General features: G+C 37.7%; 1 protein-coding gene across 1 annotated transcript in view; it reads left to right on the forward strand.

Moving 5' to 3' along the window:
* LRRC69 (leucine rich repeat containing 69) overlaps positions 1-19,976 on the forward strand; it is a 130,629-nt gene that overhangs the window by 91,292 nt on the left and 19,361 nt on the right. Inside the window, exons 6-7 of the mRNA XM_007948747.1 lie at positions 628-729; positions 7,548-7,727. Coding sequence (XP_007946938.1) covers positions 628-729; positions 7,548-7,727 — 282 coding nt within the window. The remainder of the gene's footprint in view (positions 1-627; positions 730-7,547; positions 7,728-19,976) is intronic.

Genomic DNA, 19,976 nt, shown 5'->3' on the forward strand with positions numbered 1-19,976 from the left:
TTCCATTGTGTGTATGTACCATAGTTTGGATATCCATTCCTCAGATGATGGACACCTAGGTTGTTTACATCTTTTGGCTATTGTAAATAGTGCTGTGATGAACATGGGTGTGCATATGTCTGTTCTTGTCATGGCTCTCACTTCTTTAGTACACCTAATAATGGAATGGCTGGGTCAAATGGTATTTCTAGTTCCAACTTTTGAAGGAATCGCCATACTGTTTTCCACAATGGTTGTACCATATCAGAGTCCCACCAGCAGTGTATGAGAGTCCCAATCTCTCCACAAAAGGTTTCTCCATATCTTTTAATCATACTTGGTTATCGAACAAATATAGTATCTGCCAAATACTCCTAGCATTTGATTGATTAACCTCTGTCATTTTACTAACTAGTTCAATGACCCTGAACAAGTTTTCTTAGCCGTCCAGTGTCTGGGATGCCATAGCCATTGACGCCAGCATGAAGATTGTGAAGCATCTAACACTGTAGTATGCTCCACTCTTAAAATACTAGTGTGGAATGTAAGTCCTAATTAGAATAATTTTACTCTAATTTTATTGAAGATGTACCCTCAAGGTGAAGTGTGTTATTTTGCCAGGAAATAAAAGTTTTCTTTTGTTTTAAGTTTCAGAACTTGAAGCTGAAGGAATTCTATTGTGAAGGGAATCCACTGTTGTTGAGGCAGCCAGTTCAAGCTGTGGAGCAGGAGGAGGTCTGGAGTCTACAGGTGAAGGCTTTGAGCAGTCTTACAAATCTTTACATTAAAGCCACAGTTTCAGTTTTAAAGATACTTCTTTTAAAACATTCTAGCCAAGACAGCAAATGATTAATGAAGCCTTAATATACTGGCAATGTGGATCCCAGACATTATCATTTTCTCTTGCCTACAGAGTTCAATTTACTTCCAGTTTCTACAGTGATTAAATTCGGAGGTATAGGAACTCTTTGGGAGGATGAAAAGAAAAGAGAGGAATTTATTTTGCCTTCGACCTTACAAGTGATTTTTTAGTATTTTCTAAGAACTGTTTGTTCCTAGAAGGACCCTTGCCTCTTGCATTCCCTCTTCACTTTTTCCCTTCCCTAGGGGATGAGTGAATATAGTCCTGAAGTCAGGTTCACTTTAGTGAAACACGTTGATAATATTAACAGAAGGAATAAACACAAACTCACTGCCATGGAGTCGGATCCTACTCATCATGACCCCTCCTTAGGTTTCCAAGGCCGTATCACTACGGAAGTAGATTGCCCAATCTGTCTTCCAAGGAGTGGCTGGTGGATTTGAACCACCAACCTTCTGGTTAGCAATCAAATGCCTTAGGCACTATGCTACCAGAGCTCCAACAGAAGGAATAAAAACAAAAAACCAAACTCATTGCCAACGACTCCGAGTCACAGCGACCCCTCTTTGGGTTTCCAATGTGGTATCATTATGGAATCTAGGAGCTCTGGTAGCATAGTGCCTAAGGCACTTGACTGCTAACCAGAAGCTGGTGGTTCAAACCCACCAGCCACTCCTCGGAAGGAAGTTTGGGCAATCTTACTTCCGTAGTGATACTGCCTCGATACCTGCAAGGAGGGGTTGCTATGAGTCGGGGCCAACTCGACGGCATATAACAACAACAACAACAACATCATTATGGAAGTAGATTGCCCTATCTTCCTTCTGAGGTGAGGGTGGTGGGTTTGAACTTTCCGCCTTCTGGTTAGCAGTCAGATGCCTTAGGCACTATGCTACCAGAGCTCCTACAGAAGGAATAGGAAAGAATATTAGATGATCTTCGTGGTGTGTCCTTTGGTGGTACAGGAGTTAAAAACTGCACATCTTTCACAATTGAGTATGATTATCCATCATGAATTTGGACTTTCAATATCCATTTGTGTCTATAGCTGAGCATGAAGAATTTTCTTAAGACTTTCTGGAATTGTGTAAGGATTCAGGTTTCCTAGCTACAAAAAAAATTAACCTTGTCCAATGGTTTAGTGTGTTTTAAAATTGAATTTTCCCTCTTTAACAAGTAATATATGTTCATTACAGAAAATTAGAAAACCAGCAAGGAAGAAAAGAAAAAATTAGTTATGATACCATACTGAATTTTAAAAGTTTTCTAAACTCATTTAGAGAAATTAAAAAATAAAAACAAGCTAACAAATGTTGTTAAAATTTTCAGAAATCCAGTACCCAGAGATATAATCTCTATTCTCTCCTTGACATTATTCTTCCAGAACTTTCTATATGTCCATAATTTTTTTAAAACTAAAGATGGGTTCAAACTATACCTACTCTTTAGGGACTTGTTTTTTTCACTCAAAATAGTATTAGTATCTGTCTATGTCTGTAAAAATCAGTATACATCTTTTTTGATCAATACATTATGTTCTGTTACATGATTATGCCATAATGTGGTTAACTATTTCCATTACTGTTGGACATTTAGATTATTAACAGTTTTCTGACCATTTGGCTTTTATGAACAAGGTGACGGTGACCATTCTCATAGTGAATTTCTGACTCAGATCCATATTATTCCTACAAGTGAAATTTCTGGCCAAGAATTGGCATGCTTTAAAGTTTTGATTAGCTACTGTCCAACACCCTTCCAGAGAATCGATCTATATTTTCAGAAACAGTATTATTTGCTGGTTTTATTGGAAAAAACATTTTTTTGAAATTGAATTGTAAATTATTTCTAAAAATGCAGTATTTAATTAAATACTTAATTCTACATAACTTACTTGTTTTCTTACAGCAATCATTTCAGAATAAAAATAATAGGTAGCCCTTATTCTGAGCTTACTCTGGACAGAGTTCTGATCTAAGGACTTAATAAAAATTAATTTAGTCCTATAATAACAACCAGTCTCACTGATATCAAGTTGATTCTGACTCATAGCAACCCCTATTGTGTTTCCAAGGTGGTTAATCTTTATGGAAGCAGACTGCCCTGTCTTTCTTCCATGGTGCAGCTGCTGGGTTCAAACTACCAACCTTTTGGTCAGCAGCCAAATGCCTTAACTACTATATTATGATGCCCATTAAAATAGTAGTGTCTTAGTTTCTTAGTGCTACAGTAACAAAAGATACCTCAAAATAGGTGGCTTGAAAGAACAGGAATTTATGAATTTATTGTCTCACAATTTTGGGGGCTAGAATTCCAAATCAGGAAATCTGCTCTCAGTGGGGCCCTTTCCTTGTTGGTAGCCACAAGATCTTTGGTGTTCTTTGGCTGCTTGCAGATGCATCTTCACATGGCATCTGCCCCTCTCCCATGTGTTTGAGTGTATTCTGCTTTTCTTATAAGACACCACTTGGAACGAATTAGGTTTAGGTCCCACCCTATTTTTGGCATGACCTCTACTTAGCATAATAAAAGAAAACTTGTTTCAAAATAGGGTCATATTTACAGGCACAGGAGGCAGGACTTCAGTAACTTTTAGGGGACACAATTCAATCCATAACAGGTAGGTACTATTATTGATACCTTCTTATAGATGAAGAATCGAGCAACCAGAAAGGTTATGTAACTGGGGTAGGTCATAGACCTAGTAAGTATATGGGACAGTAATGCCACCTTAAGCTGTTGGGTTCCAGACTCCATGCTTCAATGTTGCCTCAGTAAGTGGATGCCAGAAGATGGGGGTAATGTAGACAAAGCTGGTGCCAGTTGGAGGAGCTTCTGGCTTGTAGAAGAGCCTGGCTGAGCAATTAATGAGTGTGGTAGCAGGAAGCCCTTGAGGAGAAGAACATAACCCTGTGGCTGGGACCAAGACTCGAGGTGACAGATCAATTTCTTTCCTTTCTCAAAATTGTAAGAACCTTGGAGCACAAGAGTTTTGTTTGCTTGCTTGCTTTTTAAATATATTTTGTATAGAAGTAACTGTTAGTTATATAAACGAGTTGAGTATTTTTGAAAGTATAGCCAAGAGTTTTTTGTTAGAGAGATGACTTAAGTTGATAATGCATTTCATATTAGTACTTAAAAGAAAAGTCATGTTGACATTTGGTCAACATTACTGATTAAACTACTTGGAATGTCAAAGAATTATAGGTGTTTAGTTTAGGTTACATCCTACATTGGGTTTCTGTATGTAAGAGATACAGATACAATATAAGTAACTTGCTTTCCTTGGGCAATCCTACTTCCGTAGTGATACTGCCTCGGAAACCCAAGGAGGGGTCGCTATGAGTCAGGGCTGACTCGACGGCAAACAACAACAACAACAACAACATATTGATGAAATATTAACAATGTTTGTGTAAAGATTTTAAAATTTTTTTCCACTTCAGGGGTTTATGAGCTAAAATTTAATGTTAAAATCTGAATTAGAATAAAAATAATAGTCACTTAAGATAATAGGGATGCCAGGATCAGTGTTCTAGCAGAGTTATCTAATTTATTATTCTAATTTAATTTTGTGTGATAGTATTAAGGAGCTCTTGTGGCACAATGCCTAAGACATTTGACTGCTAGCCAGAAGATGAGTGGTTCAAACCCACCAACTATTCTACAGAAAGAAGATGGAACAATCCACTTCTATAAAGATTTACTATCTCAGAAACCCAGTAGCAGTCACTATGAGTCAGAATTGACTCGATGGCAGTGAGTCTGATTTTCTTGTTCTTTTTTGGTGATGTTGTTGTTATATTTAGGTGCCATCCAGTTGGCTCTGACCCATAGAGACCCTGTGTACAACAGAACGAAACACTGCCCAGTCCTGGGCCACCTTCACAATCCTTGCTATACCTGAGCCATCGTTGCAGCCACTGAGTCAGTCCATCTTGCTGAGGACTTTCCGCTTTATTGCTGACCTTCCACTTTACCAGACAATGACGTCCTTCTCCAGGGAATGATCCCTTCTGACAACATGGCCAAAGTAGGTGAGATGAAGTCTGGCCATTCTTGCTTCCAAGGAGCGTTCCGGCTGCACTTTTTCCAGGAGGAATTTATTAGTTCTTCTGGCAGTCCATGGAGCTTTCAGTATTCTCCACCAACACCACAACTCAAAAGCATCAACTCTTCTTAAGTCTTCGTTATTCATTGTCCAGCTTTCACATGCATATGAGGCAACTGAAAGCACTTGGCTTGGGTTAGGCTCATCTTACTCTTCAAAGAAACATGTTTGCTCTTCAGCACTTTAATGAAGTCTTTTGCAGCAGATTTGCCCAGTGCAATATGACGTCTGATTTCTTGACTGCTGTTTCCATTGATGTTGATTGCACATAATAACAATTTATTATGCAGCATTTTCAAAGTATATCATTCTTTCTAAGGATTTATATTTGTTTTGACATTTTGTAGTTCAAAGAATATAAGTTAAATTATCATGTGCAAGGAAAAATTAAAAAATACACTTGAAACTAAGTTTGATTTATGATGGATTGAAAGTAGAAATAACCTCTGACCTATTTCTCATTATCTAACAAACATTCTAACATAATGTTTATAAACTATTCAAACTGAACAATTTATTTTTGTATAAATGATTTATTGACTTTTAAATAACACTGGAATTAGACCAAGGAGCTCTGGTGGCACAGTGGTTAAGGCATTTGGCTGCTGATGAAAAGGTCGGCTGTTTGAACCCACCACCCACTCCATGGGAGGAAGATGAGGCAGTCTGTTTCAGTAAAGATTTACAGCTTTGGAAACCCCACTTTGGCTTATAGGGTTGCTACGATTTGGAACTGACTTCATGGCAATGAATTTGGTAGTGGGTTTGGAATTAGACCATCATTACTTTGTTTATCCTTGAGAACTGTAAGAGGTGTTCTAAAAGAATAGTCATATTATTGCTCTATAGACATTTCCAAGTAATAACTTCACTTTATATTTTAGTGGTATATATTACTCTTCCAAAGTAACACATTGGCAGCAAGTAAGTGAAGGATGTATGTAATGGGTGATGTAAGTGTTGTCAAGAGACATATGGAGTGTAGCAAGTCTGTTTGATTCCAGCAACCATAAATACAAAAAGTGGACTGTATGTAATTGTGACCTATTTATAGGTCCCATGTAATTCAGCAAATTCTTCAGCCATCTGTTCTTTCAGGGACTGAATCTTTGTCTCTCAGTGTTCTGCAGGTTTATAGTGAGACTTAGCCACTGAATTCATGTGCCTAACAAACCACCTCTAAAATCAGTGTCTGATTCAGAATCACAGCTATTCTCAGCATAAGTAGGAAAACTGTGACCATCAACACACAATTTAGAAGCTGTGGTAATATTAGTGTGAAAGGGCCATTCTTTCAGAAAGGATGACCTCAGTCTTGTAAGCATCCAGGAGAATGAGCTTAAGTGGGTAGGAGGTTGTGTTGAAAGAGCAGGCATTTAAGGAACCCATGTCCAGGGCAGTTTGCTGTATAAAGGCCATTTTCCCACACATATGTTAATTGAGAGAGTTAGAGTAATAGAGAACAGGGATGTAACAATCTATAGGATTTTTTTTGTTATTGTTATTTTTAAAATTCTTTAAAATTTTAATTGGGGAGGATGAGTGAGAGTATGTATGCATGTGTTTGTCCCCAAAGATCCCTAGCAGAGCCTGATGTGGCATATTTTAATCCCACTGGGAAGTCTTATTTCATATAGAAATATTGGCAAGGAAAATGTCCCAAATAAATCAACCTTATATGCTATTAAAATTTCATGCAATATTTGTGTAACATTTATACAGGACTTCCATGCATGGCATAAAAATTGAGGCCATTTAATGGAGTGAAGCAGCTGTTTTCTTTGCTTGGTCAGTGAAGACTTAGTTTCATACATTGTATAATTTATTTTTTATTTTTTACTTAGATTACGTGTTGAAAGGCGTGTTCCATTCTTCATTTTCCCTTTTATTATTTAGCATAATAAAGGTATTATTTCATGAAGTCAAGTTTCTGTGTGGTTCGGGTAATAAACATTGAATTAAAAACTGGTTCTTAAAAGTTACTAATTTTTTACTAAAATGGTTGGATTCAAATACTCAGTGCAACAAATAATTTAGACCAGCACTTATCAAATTTTAATGTATATGGTTTATCTGGGAACCTTATGAAATTGTAGATTCTAATTCAGTAGGTCTGGGGTGGGTGTGGAGTCTATATTTCTGGAAAGCTTCCAATGATGTAGATTCTATCAGTCCGTGAACCCTACTCCAAGCAGCAAAGGTTTAGACCCTAGTCAATATGACAGGCTCAATTTTGAGACTTCCAGTCTTGATTTTTACAGTGTCCTTGGTTATTGCAATGATAGGTACCAGATTTGAGCCTAAATATATCTAATTGAAAAAATATATATGACATAAATATACTATGACTTGGGTTTCTGTATGTAAGAGATACAGATACAATGTAAGTAACTTGCTTTCCTTATATTGATGAAAACTGAATTTATTTACAAATGCTAATCATTTATAACATAATGTATTATATATACTTAAGAATCTTAAGTTAGCAGAAACTGAGGAATAAGCCAAAAATATCCGTTTGTGAAATGCTAATCAATTAATATGAAAGAGTTGTTTTGAAAATAATCTGAGAAACTGTATTCTTTTTTAATCTAGGAAATAACAGCAAGATTTATAATGAATGAACTAGCAGAAAATAATCCTATGCTAATGGAATCCATAGAATGCTACCCACAGCTCAGGAATATAATTTCTAAGAAAAGAGAATGTACAATCTGTGGAAAGTTCTTTCTAACCATATGGCTGGAATGTGTTCAGTTTGTTCCTCCATCAAAGGTAAATGGTACTTTTTGTGTGAATCTGAGCATAAGACTTCATGTCTTTTGTCTTTTAGTCAACCCATACTAACTAGATTAATGTCTAAGAACTGTTCTCTAAGATAATGTTTTGATAGTTATCATATTACGATAGTTATTTTTTTGTAGATAAATTTAGGTAAAAGTACATTGCATACATTGTATATTATACATACATTATAGCAAAACTCCACAGAAACTGAAAATTTTAAATCAGAAAATTGATTTTTTTTATCAACCGTAACAATACAATGAGAGCTGTGTTCCACTAGGGAGAAGATTTGTTCAGTAGTGTGACATGAAACTTTTGCTGTCCTAATGGTCTTCTAGCACACTGAGTGTGCACTGAGGTGCATCCACAACATTATGTCTCCCAGGAGTTTTGTACCCTGGTCAGTTCAGAAAGCCCATGAAGCCCATTATAAACCAGAGGTCAACAAACTTTTCCTGTAAAGAGACAGGTAATAAATAGTTTAGGCTTTGTGGACCATAGGAGTTCTTAGGTGGTGCAAATGGTTACGTGCATGAGTACTAACTGAAAGGTTGGCAGTTCAAACCCACCTTGAGACATCTCAGAAGACAGGCCTAGTGAAAGGTCTTGGACACCCTGTGGAGCACAGTTCTACTTTGCAACAGTGGGGTTGCCATGAATTGGAATCAGCTTGACTCAATGGCAACTAGTTGATTTGTTTGGTTGGTTTTTGGTTGTGTGGACTGTAGGTCTATTGCAATTATTCAGCTCTACCTTTATCATCTGATAATAGCCCTAGACACTAGGTAAATAAATAAGCATGATTGTGTTTCAGAAAATACGTATTTATGGACCATGAAATTGGAATTTAATATGATGTTTATGTGTTATGAAATATTTTTGTCTTGAGATATTTCAGCCATTTAAAAATGTGAAAATCGTTCTTAGCTCACAAGTCATATGAAATTGGGCAACGATTTGCGTACTCCTGTTCTAGACCATTCAACATTTGTTCCTGACACCAGAATTTCCTTTCTGTTTTAATGAGCACTTGGCCTCTCTTTGGTTGGTCAAAATTGTCTCGTCCACACCTGAGCATCCTCTGAAGTCATACCTCCTGCACTCAGATCTCTTGCCTCCATGACTTTGGAAATGAAATCTGCTGGCCCGCACTGTCACAGTTTCCCTGATAATTCTTTTGCATCAACCTTTGGGTCAATAAAGAATTTTAATTTCTGCTTGGTCAATACCATGTATTTTATTTTATTTTTTTAAAAAACTCATTGTCATGAAGTTGGATCCGACTCATAGTGACCCCTCCTTGGGTTTCCAAGGCAGTATCACTACAGAAGTAGATTGCCCAATCTTCCTTCCAAGGGGTTACTGGTGGGTTTGAACCACCAGCCTTCTGGTTAGCAGTCACACGCCTAAGGCACTATGCCTCCAGAGCTCCCAATACCATGTATATTCATTTCTTAAAATGAAGAGGACTAACCATACACTGTGTTGTTTTAGGATAGACTCCCATTCAGTCTAATAGGCATGCTTGAGAATCTAGGATTTAGTGCTAAGGGTGTGTGTGTGTGTGTATGCGTGTTACAAATGTTGATAGGGAGCTGGCTCTATAACCTCTAAAGTCATTTCTGTTTCTAGAGTCTTTCACCAAAGTAGTATTGTGCCAATACAGTACTTGAGTTAAGAATTTGCTTCGAAAAAACGAAACACACTGCTGTCAAGTTGCACCTGACTCATTGTGACCCTTCCTTGGGTTTCCAAGGCAGTATCACTACCAAAGTAGATTGCCCAACCTTCCTACTGAGGAGTGGCTGGTGGATTTGAACCACCAGCCTTCTGGTTAGCTTATACCTATCTAAAAACCCAGATCCCATTGCCATTGAGTCAATTCCAACTCATAGTGAGTCCCAAAGGGTTTCCAAAGCTGTGAATCTTTATAGAAGTAGATTTCCTCATCTTCCTCCTGAGGAGCATCTGGTGAGTTTGAACTGTTGACCTTCTGGTTAGCAGGCAAATGCCTTACCCACTGCACAACCAGGCCACCAAAATTTACCCATGGAGCTTTAAAAATAAATAGATAGTTCACACCAGAACTACTAAGTCAGAATCCATGGGGGTAGGGCAGTGGCCACTCAAAGTTTATAAAGTTTCCCTGTTGGCTTTCATATGCAGTCACGACTGGGAATCTCCACCCTACTTGCTAAGGGCTGTCCTACAGGGTAATGGCTATGTCTTACTTACCTTAAGCAATGCGTAGTTTGGTGGCTTCCACATAGCAAAAGTAAGAAACATTGCTCGAATATATGAATTAGTAAATTTTCTTTAGTAACAAGGATGGATTTCTTTTATAATGAGGTATGAATAATAGCTTTTTTTGTTGTTTGTATGTTTTTTAAAAGTAAGGGATATAAATCACTGCAGAGTACTACTGGCAAACACTTCAATGTGGCTTCCACCTTGGAAACCAAGTGAATCCTTTAGATGGCTGCTTTAGGACACTTTGTCCAGTTTGCTCTCAGTCAGTCTTCTTAGAATCTATTTGCAAATAGGCTTTTAGTTTATCCTGCTTGAAGCTGAACAAAGACTCCTGAAGACAAGTATGCTGTGTTCCTCATTATCTGTGGAGTTATGATTAGGCCTCTCACAATCTGTTCGTCCAAGGAGTTGATGAGCTAGTGTGATTGCTGATAACATATTAATTGTCTCATAGGTTTATATTTCATAGATTTCTTCAACAGCTAGATGAGATCAGTACTACCTATATTTCAGAGCTATGTTATTTTCCTCAAACTACAATTTGTGGGAATTTCTTCACTATATGTGGATTTCATGATCAAATCCAGTATGAACAATGTTTTCCCCCCAGCTTTTTATTGTGAAAAATTTGAAAGCAACAAAAAATTTGAAAAAAAAGTACAATGAGCATATGTATGTACCTTTATCTATAGTTGCCAATTTTTAATAATTAGTTCAATTGGCCTTACCTCATTACTTTTTGCTTTTAAGCATATGTCTTCTACAAAGCAAGTTTCATATTCACATGAACCAAGAAAATGGACTAATGAGAGAGATTCTGTCATTTTCAAAGGCAAAAATAATAGTTTCCAATTAACAAAAGTGTAAAGTAAAAATATATCCTTTAAACCAAGAAGGTTTAATCAAGAATATCAACAGTTGACTACCACTCATCTGTCAGTTTGTCATACTGTGATGACTTACATGTTCCTATGATGTTGGAAGCTATGCCACTGGTGTTTCAAATACTACCATCAGGGTCAACCATGGTGGGCAAGTCTCAGTGGAGCTTCCATACTAAGACAGACTTGGCAAAAGGACCGGCCAATCTACTTCTAAAGAAACAGCAGTGAGAATCTTATGAATAGCAGCTGAGCATTGGGTGATATAGCACCAGAAGATGACTCCCTCAGGTTGGAAGGCACTCCTCAAAGTAGAAAAAAAATTCAGTGTTGACCTTAATAATGTAGATGGAAAAAGGCTTTCAGCACCTTCATCTACTGATGTGGCATGATTCAAAATGAGAAGAAACAGCTGCAAAAATCTATTAATAATCAGAACTTGGAAAGTAAGAAGTATAATATAAGAAACTTGGAAACCATCAAAATGAAATGGAACACTTGAAGATCAGTATCCTTGGCATAAGTGAGCTGAAATTGGCCACTCTGAATTGGACAATCATATGGTCTACTATACTGGGAATGACAAATTGAAGAAGAACAATGTCATATATATTGTTGTTGTTATGTGCCATCAAGTCAGACTTGACTCATAGCGACCCCTCCTTGGGTTTCCAAGGTGATATCACTACAGAAGTAGATAGCCCACCTTCCTTCTGAGGAGTGGCTGGTGGGTTTGAACCATCAACCATCTGGTTAGCAGTCAAGCGCCTTTGGAGCTACACTACCAGAGCAAAAAATAATAAATAAATAATTCAAGATCTGTCTTGGAGTATCACTCTGTCAGTGATAGGATAATAAGAATCTCTACAAGGAAGATCAGTTAATAGTATTGTTCAAATTTATGCACAAACCACTAATGCCAAAAATGAAGACATTTATTTATTTATTTATTTTTACCAACTTCTGCAGTCTGAAATTGATCAAACATGCTATTAAGATCCATGGATGATTATTGGTGATTTGAATGCAAAAATTGGAAACATAGAAGAGGAAGCTGAAAAGTATGACCTTGGTGATAGAAATAATTCCTGAGATTGCATGATAGAATTTTACAAGACCAATGACTTATCCATTGCAAATACCATTTTTTAAACAACATAAATGGTGACTATCCACATGAACCTCACCGAATGGAATGCACAAGGATCAAATGGGCTACATCTGTGGAAAGAGATGCTGGAGAAGCTCACTGTCACCAGTCAGAACAAGGCCAGGGGTTGATTGCGGAACAGACCATCAATGGCTCATATGCAAGTTCAAGCTGAAGCTGAAGAAAATAAAACAAATCTGTGAAAGCCAAAGTATGATCTTGAATACATCCCATTTGAGTTTAGAGGCCATTTCAAGATTAGCTTTTGATGCATTGAACACAAATGACCAAAGACCAGAAGTGTTCTGGGATGACATCAAGGACATCATACATGAAGAAAGTAAAAGTTCAAAAAAAAAAAACAGGAAAGAAAGAGAAGACTAAAATAGATGTCAGAAAAGATTCTGAAACATTCTCTAGAACATAGAATAGCTAAAGTGAATGGAACAAATGATAAAGAGCTGAGCATATGATTTCAAAGTTTAAGAAGACAAAGTTAGAAAAACAAAAGGAAAGAACTTATTTGGCATTTCTCAAGCTGAAAGAATTGGAGAAAAAAAAATCAAGCCTCGAGTTGCAATATTGAAGAATTCTGTGGACAAAATATTGAAAATGAAGGAAGCATTAAAAGAAGATGGAAGGAAGAGTCACTGTATGAAAAAGAATTGGTTGAGGTTCAACCATTACAGCAAGTAGCACGTGCTCAAGAACCTATGACATTGAAGGAAGAAGTCTAACTTGCACTGAAGTCATAGGTGAAAAATAGTGTTCCAAGAGCTGAAGAAATAGCAATTGAGACATTTCAAGAAACAGATGCAATACTGGAAGGGTGCACATGTCTATACTAAGAAATTTGGAAGATAGCTACCTGGCCAGCTGACTGGAAGAGTTCCATATTTGTGCCCACTCCAAAGAAAGGGTCCAACAGAATGCAGAAATTATCAAACAATGTCATTAATATCACACACAAGTAAAATTTTGCTGAAGATAGTTTAAAATGTTTGCAGCAATACAACAACAGTGAAATACCAAAATACAAGGTGAATTCAGAAAAGAACATGGAATGATGGGTAACACTGGTGATGTCAGATGGATCTGAGCTGAAAGCAGAGAATATCAGAAAAATGTTTATCTGTGTTTCATTGACTATGTAAAGGCATTTTTCTGTGTGGGTCATAACAAATTATGGATAACATTGCACAGAATAAGTATTACAGAATACTTAATTGTGCTCATATAGAACCTGTTTATAGACCAAGAGGTAGCTGTTAGAACAGAACAGGAGGACACTATTGTTTAAAATCAGGAGAGGTGTGTGTCAGGGTTATGTTCTTTCACCATACCTAGTCAGTCAGTCTGCTGAGCAAAAGATCTGAGAAACAGGACTATAGGAAGAAGAAAATGCCATCAAGATTGGAGAAAGACTCATTAACAACCTGAGATAGGCAGATGACACAAACTCGTTCACTGAAAGTGATGAAGACTCGAAGCAGTTACTGATGAAGATCAAAGGCTACAGTCTTAAATATGAGTTACACCTTAACATAAAGGAAATAAAAATCCTCACAACTGAACCAATGAACAACATCATCATAAATGAAGAACACACTGAAATTGTCAAGGATTTTAGTTTACATAGACCTGAAATCTACACCCATGGAAGGAACAATCAAGAAAGCAAGTGAAGTATTGGATTAGGCAAATCTGCTGAAAAAAAAAAAAAAAAAACCTTTAAAGAGTTCAAAAGCAAGTAATTCACTTTGACGACTAAGGTACACTTGACCCAAGCCATGGTAATTTTCAGTTCACTCATACGCATGTGAGACTGGAGAGTGAATAAGGAAGACCAAAGAATGATTGATGCATTTGGAATATGATGTTTGTGACAAATATTAAATATACCATGGACTTCCAGAAGGACAGAAAAGTATGTCTTGGAAGAAGTACAGCCAGAATGTTCTAAAGAAACAAGGATGGTGAGATTTTTTTTTTTTTTTTTAAATTTTGTGCTCTGGGTGCAAATTTACAAAGCAAATTTGTTTTACATTCAACAGTTCATGCACATTTGATTTCACACCCCGATTGCCATCCCTGACCATAACAAACTCTCCTCTCCTCCCATCCCTGTGATTTCCCTCTCCACGTGCCCTTAACTATGCATTCCTGTCTGTCCAGCTTTCCTTCTTTGTGAATACTGCCCCTCTGGTATCTCATGGCTGATTGCTCTAAGGGGTGCATCTCCCTAGGTGGGTACCTAGGTGGGTACATCGCCTTGGGGTAGGTGCTCTGCATGTAGGTCTTTCTCCTGTTAAGCTAAGAGCCAATCTATGAGAGTGAATCCATTTCTAGGCCTGAAGGGTAACCCGGGGCTGTAGTCTTGGGGGTTCCACCAGTCTCCATCTAATTAGTAATTCTGGTTGTTTTTGTGTTTTTGAATTTTGTCCCACATTTTTCCTTCCACTATATTCAGGATCTCCAGTTTTAATCCCTTTCTGAGTGGTTGGCATTGGTAGCCACGTACCATCTAGTTCTTCTGGTCTCAGGGTCATGAAGGCTGAGGTCATTGTGGTCCATTTTGTCTTTGGCCTAATTGTTTCCAGATGCCTTTGATTTTCTTCACTCTTCTTTGATTCAGTTGAGAGGAGACCAATAGTTGTATCTTAGATGGCCGCTCAAAAGCTTTTAAGACCCCAGTCGCTACTCACCAAAGTAGGTTGTAGAACAAGATTTTTATGTACTATGTTGTACCAATTGAGCATGATGTCCCCTGAGATTATGGCCCCAAGTCGGCAGGCCTGGTGATTGTCTCAGGGTGTTTGGTTGTCTTTGAGAAGTTACTCCAACTCTGCCTTCTGTTGCTTCCGTAATGTATGTGACTAATTTTGTAGCACAAGTGCATATATATGATTACCTTCAGCTAAATCTATCCTTTTTCTAGGTGTATTCCTGTTCACTGACCCCCACCTGATCTTTTCACCTGTCTATGAATTTATCCATAGCTTGGTGTTTGGTGTTAGTGGCAATGCAGTATTGTGCATATACTAGTATTTGTCTCTATTGTTTATATCTTATGTGCATGTTTCAGTGACCTTCCTTTCTCCAGTGTCACCATGCTGGTCGCTGACCTTTCCATATTCCCCCTCCCCTCACCCACATCAACATGTGACCCCACCTAGTCTGAAATTTTCCCTCCACTTCCCTCGCATCCCTGGTAACCAACAAAGTGAATCTCCTTTCCTAAGTAAACCTTTCCTTGACTTTTTACAATGGGCTTATACGATATTTGTCCTTCTGCTGTTGATTTATTTCATTCAGCATCATGTCCTCCAAATTCATCCACATTGTGAGATGATTTGTGTATTCTTCATTATTATTTAATGTTGCATAGTATCCCATTGTGTGAATGTACCATAGTTTGGTTATCCATTCATCTGTTGATGGACATTTAGGTTTGCTATAGTGAAATGTGCTGTGATGAACATGGGTGTGCATATGTCTGTTTGTGTTCTGTCTCTCATATCTTTAGGATATATTCCTAGTAACAGAATTACTGAATCAAATGGTATTTCTATTTTCAGATTTTAAGGAAACATCATACCATTTTCCATAATGGTTGTGACATTTTTCAATCCCAGCAGCAGTGTATGAGTGTTCCAACCTCTCCGCAACCACACCAGTATTTGTTATTTTCTACATTGTTGAACTTTGCTGTTATTGCTGGGGTGAGATGATATCTCTTTGTTGTTTTGATTTGCATCTCTCTAATGGCTAATGATCATGAGCATTTCTTCATGTGTTTGTTGGTTGCCGGTATATGTTTTTTAGTAAAGTGTCTCTTCATGGCCCTTGCCCATCTTTGAATTGGGTTATTTTTCTTTTTGTTGTTGAAGTGTTGAAGTTTTCTATAAGTTTTGGAGATAAGTCCCTTGTCAGATATGTCATAACCAAATATTTTTTCCCACTCTGCTGGTTTTCCTTTTACCTTTTTGGAGGTCTTTCAATGCACATAGGAATTTAATTTTTAAAAGGTCCCAGTCATCTAGCTTCTCTTCCACTTACTGTGCATTTTGGGTTATGCTTGATAGTCTTATTTATGTTGTAGATTAGGGCCCCTGGACTTGCCTCTATTTTATCTTTGATGAACTTTATAGTTTTGGGTTTACATTTAAGTCTTTGATCCAACTGGAGTTCATTTTTGTGTATGGGGTGAGTTTTTCTGCAAGTGGATATCCAATTTTGAAAGCATCATTTGTTAAAAGAGGCTCTCTGTTCCCCATTAAATGGGTTTTGGCCCTCTGTCAAAGATCAGCTGTCCATAGACGGATGGGTCTATTTCTGGGTTTTTGATTCTGTTCCATCGGTCTATCTATCATTGCACCAATATTGTGCTGTTTTAACTACTGTGGCTGTATAGTAGGTTTTGAGATCTGGGTGTTAGACCTCCTACTTTGTTTTTTTTTCTTCAGTGGTGCTTTGCATATCCGAGGTCTCTTTCCTTTCCATATGAAATTATTGATTCATTTTTCCATGTCCTTAAAAAATGTTGATAAAATCTGGATCGGGATTGCATCGAATGTGTAGATTGCTTTGGGTAATAGTGATATTTTCACAGCATTTAGTCAAGGATGGTGAAATTTGGTCTCACATACTTTGAACATGTTATCAGGAGAGACCAGTCCTTGGAGAAGTACATCATGTTTGGAAAGGATGAGGATCAGTGAAAAAGAGAAGACCATCTATGAAATGGGTTGAGATAGTGACTCCAACAATGGCTCAAACATTGTAACATTTGTGGGGATGGTGCAGGACTGGACAGTGTTTCATTCTATGAACATGGGGTTGCTATGAGTTGGAACTGACGTGATGGTATCTGACAACATCAGTAGATGATCCAGTATTTATGGGTTAGAGAGTATGTAAGCTATTTTAGATATGGTAGCACAATGGCTTAGTACTTAGCTGCTAACCGAAAGGTGGCAGTTTGAACCTACTCAGCAGCTCTTTGGGAGCAAAACCTTGCAATCTGCTTCCTTAAATATTACAACCAAGAAAACTGTATGAGGCAGTTCTACTCTGACACATGGAATATCTGTGAGTTGGAACTGACTCCATGGCACCCAGGAACAACTACCACCTATGCTTAGGCTGTGGAGAGTCTCACTATTGCTCTGTTTATAGCTTCTAGGAAGCAGAGCACAGTTTTGATAAGAGCCGTTTAGAGTAGGTAATTTATAATCATGTAAAATGAAATCTGGGAAGTATAACTGGAGTTTATATTACCTAGTGTCAGCTATTTACACTGTCCAGGAGACTATGAAGTTCCCTAGAGAAAGTAATGAGTAAAAGATGTTAGTTAGCTATGGTTGTGGTATAGAACCACTAATTATTCTCACAATGTGCTTTGTCAAAGTTTTTGAGACCATCAATTATTTTTAACTGTTACATGTGATGACCCAAATAGTATCACTTCTTCATGGATAAACTTTCACACCTTACAAAGTAATGATAATGTAAATGTAAATAATGTAAATGATAAAGTAAAGATAATTAAGAAAGAATATGGCTTTTACCTCCTGATGTAAATTATTTCCAAGAAATTCATACCATCAGCACAAGCCAACTATAGATGGTGGGAATGAGATTTGCAAAATATTCTTGGAGGAAGTAAGAATGTAAACAATAAGCTAGACATTTTCCTCTTCTGTCCAATCATGTAAAAATTATATTTGTACTAGACATTTTGCATTTGTGCTTATAAAAACAAAACTTTTAAAAACGGAAGCATCTAATCAGAGAAAGCATCCTCCAAGAGGATACATGTACATGGCGGTGGGGGGGGCGCTGTACTATCAAGGCTGCCTATAAAACTTGCTTAAGAATAAGAAGCAGCCATTTCTGTAGTTCAGTCTTTCAATACCTCGATGCTCTGGTTATGGAAACATCTTTGTAATAATTAAGTCAGTATTTATACCAGGCTCTGGTAGCATAGTGGCTAAAGCACTTGACTGCTAACCAGAAGGCTGGTGGTTCAAACCCACCAGCCACTCCTCGGAAGGAAGGTTGGGCAATCCTACTTCCATAGTGATACTGCCTCGGAAACCCAAGGAGGGGTCGCTATGAGTCGGGGCCGACTCGACGGCACATAACAACAACAACAACAACATTTATACCAGGGAGATAAGAGTCTTCAGGCACTTAACACAATTTGAAAGTACTTACTTGCTGTTGCATTTGCTTGATGTCTATTTCTACCATTGAACCCCAAGCTCATGAACTTTAAGACCCACTTGATTTTGTTCCCCACTGTGTATATAGAGTTTAACAGTGACTGATACATATTTTATTTACATATTTCTTCTGTGGAATTACTGATGAATCGGAAGATCTGGATTTGAATATCAGCTTCTCTCTTTTTTTTTAGATTATTAGTTTATCAGATCAAATGTATGATAGAGAAAAATCTGACAGAGCTGCTATCAATGAGAACTTATGTCAAAGTTTAAAAAACCTTGGGACTAGAAATAGCCATGTTATAATAATAGTTAAGGAGAAATTTAAAAGTGAAAAACAGTTGGACATAAAGTACCAAGAAAGAAGGAAGATTGTATGTGGGTGAAGGAGGATGAAAATGCATGTTGGTCCTCACGGTGGGAGTAAGTATAATCTTGGTCACATATGTAAAGTATCTGTGAACTACTCACATTATCATCTGGAGTGGATTGTTATATTCAAGAGACATTTAATGAGTGTAACACATGCCAGATTATTTGGAAAAACTTGCCAAAATTCCCTGTTTTCCACTGGGCAGGATCTGAACACTTTGGACAAGTTACCATGCTCATTTTTTAAAATGATCCCAGAAAAGACTCTAACACATACCCTCCCAGAATCATCTGATGAACTGCTAGTCTCATTTCAAGTCTGCCTTGTAGGAATTTCAACCTAGAAATAGTAACCATAGCCAACACTTATTTGGTACCAAGTGTGCATCGCATTAAGCATATCACCTGGAATACTTCGCTTAATTTCCACAATAACCTAGTGACATAGATGAGAAAAACAAGGTATAGAGAAGTCAAGAAATCTGGCCAACTTCACAAAACTGCCAAGAAGAGGCTCTGGGGAGGGTACCTACACATGTGAATCTTTGCTCGTACCCAGACATGCTGGACCACCTCTCCTATGTTTTCCAACCAATTATTCTTCATTTGCTTCAACTCAAGGCATTCATGGGAAAGAGTCTTATACTGCCATAATTTATTTATTTTTAGTAGACTTACGTTTTAGAGCAGTTTTAGGTTTAAAGAAAAATTATGCAGAAAGTACATACTCACTGTTTCTCTTCATATTAACATCTTGCATTCCTTGCTTATGTTTTTCCTACCATTTGCCAGGGGCTAGGAATACAGAGCTTTGACTTGCAAAGAACTTACAAGCTCCCAGAGGAAGTGGTAAATAAGATACTTAGAGTTAGACAAGTTAGGCCTACAATTTACCACCAGGATTACCTTAATTTCCTCTTTGAGCCTAAGCTTTCTTATTTGTAAAATGGTGGAATAGGGCTGTGGTGAGGAATAAATAAGGTAATGCAAAGAAAGTGAAAGTGCTTAGCACAGCAGATGCTTAATAAAAGTGTTGTTGTTGTTATGTGCCGTAGAGTCGGACCTGACTCATAGTGACCCCTCCTTGGGTTTCCAAGGCAGTATCACTACTGAAGTAGTGACACCGCCCAACCTTCCTTCTGAGGAGTGGCTGGTGGGTTTGAACCACCAGCCTTCTGGTTAGTAGTCAAGTGCCTTAGGCACTATACTACCAGAGCTCCTAATAAAAAGTGTTGTTGTTGTTGTTGTTACATGCCGTCGAGTCGGGCCCAACTCATAGCAACCCCTCCTTGGGTTGCCGAGGCAGTATCACTGTAGAAGTAGATTGCCCAATCTTCCTTCTGAGGAGTGGCTG

The sequence above is a fragment of the Orycteropus afer genome, unplaced genomic scaffold (genome assembly GCF_000298275.1).
Source record: "Orycteropus afer afer isolate SDZICR_OR568_19922 unplaced genomic scaffold, OryAfe1.0 scaffold00222, whole genome shotgun sequence".
NCBI lineage: Eukaryota > Metazoa > Chordata > Mammalia > Tubulidentata > Orycteropodidae > Orycteropus > Orycteropus afer.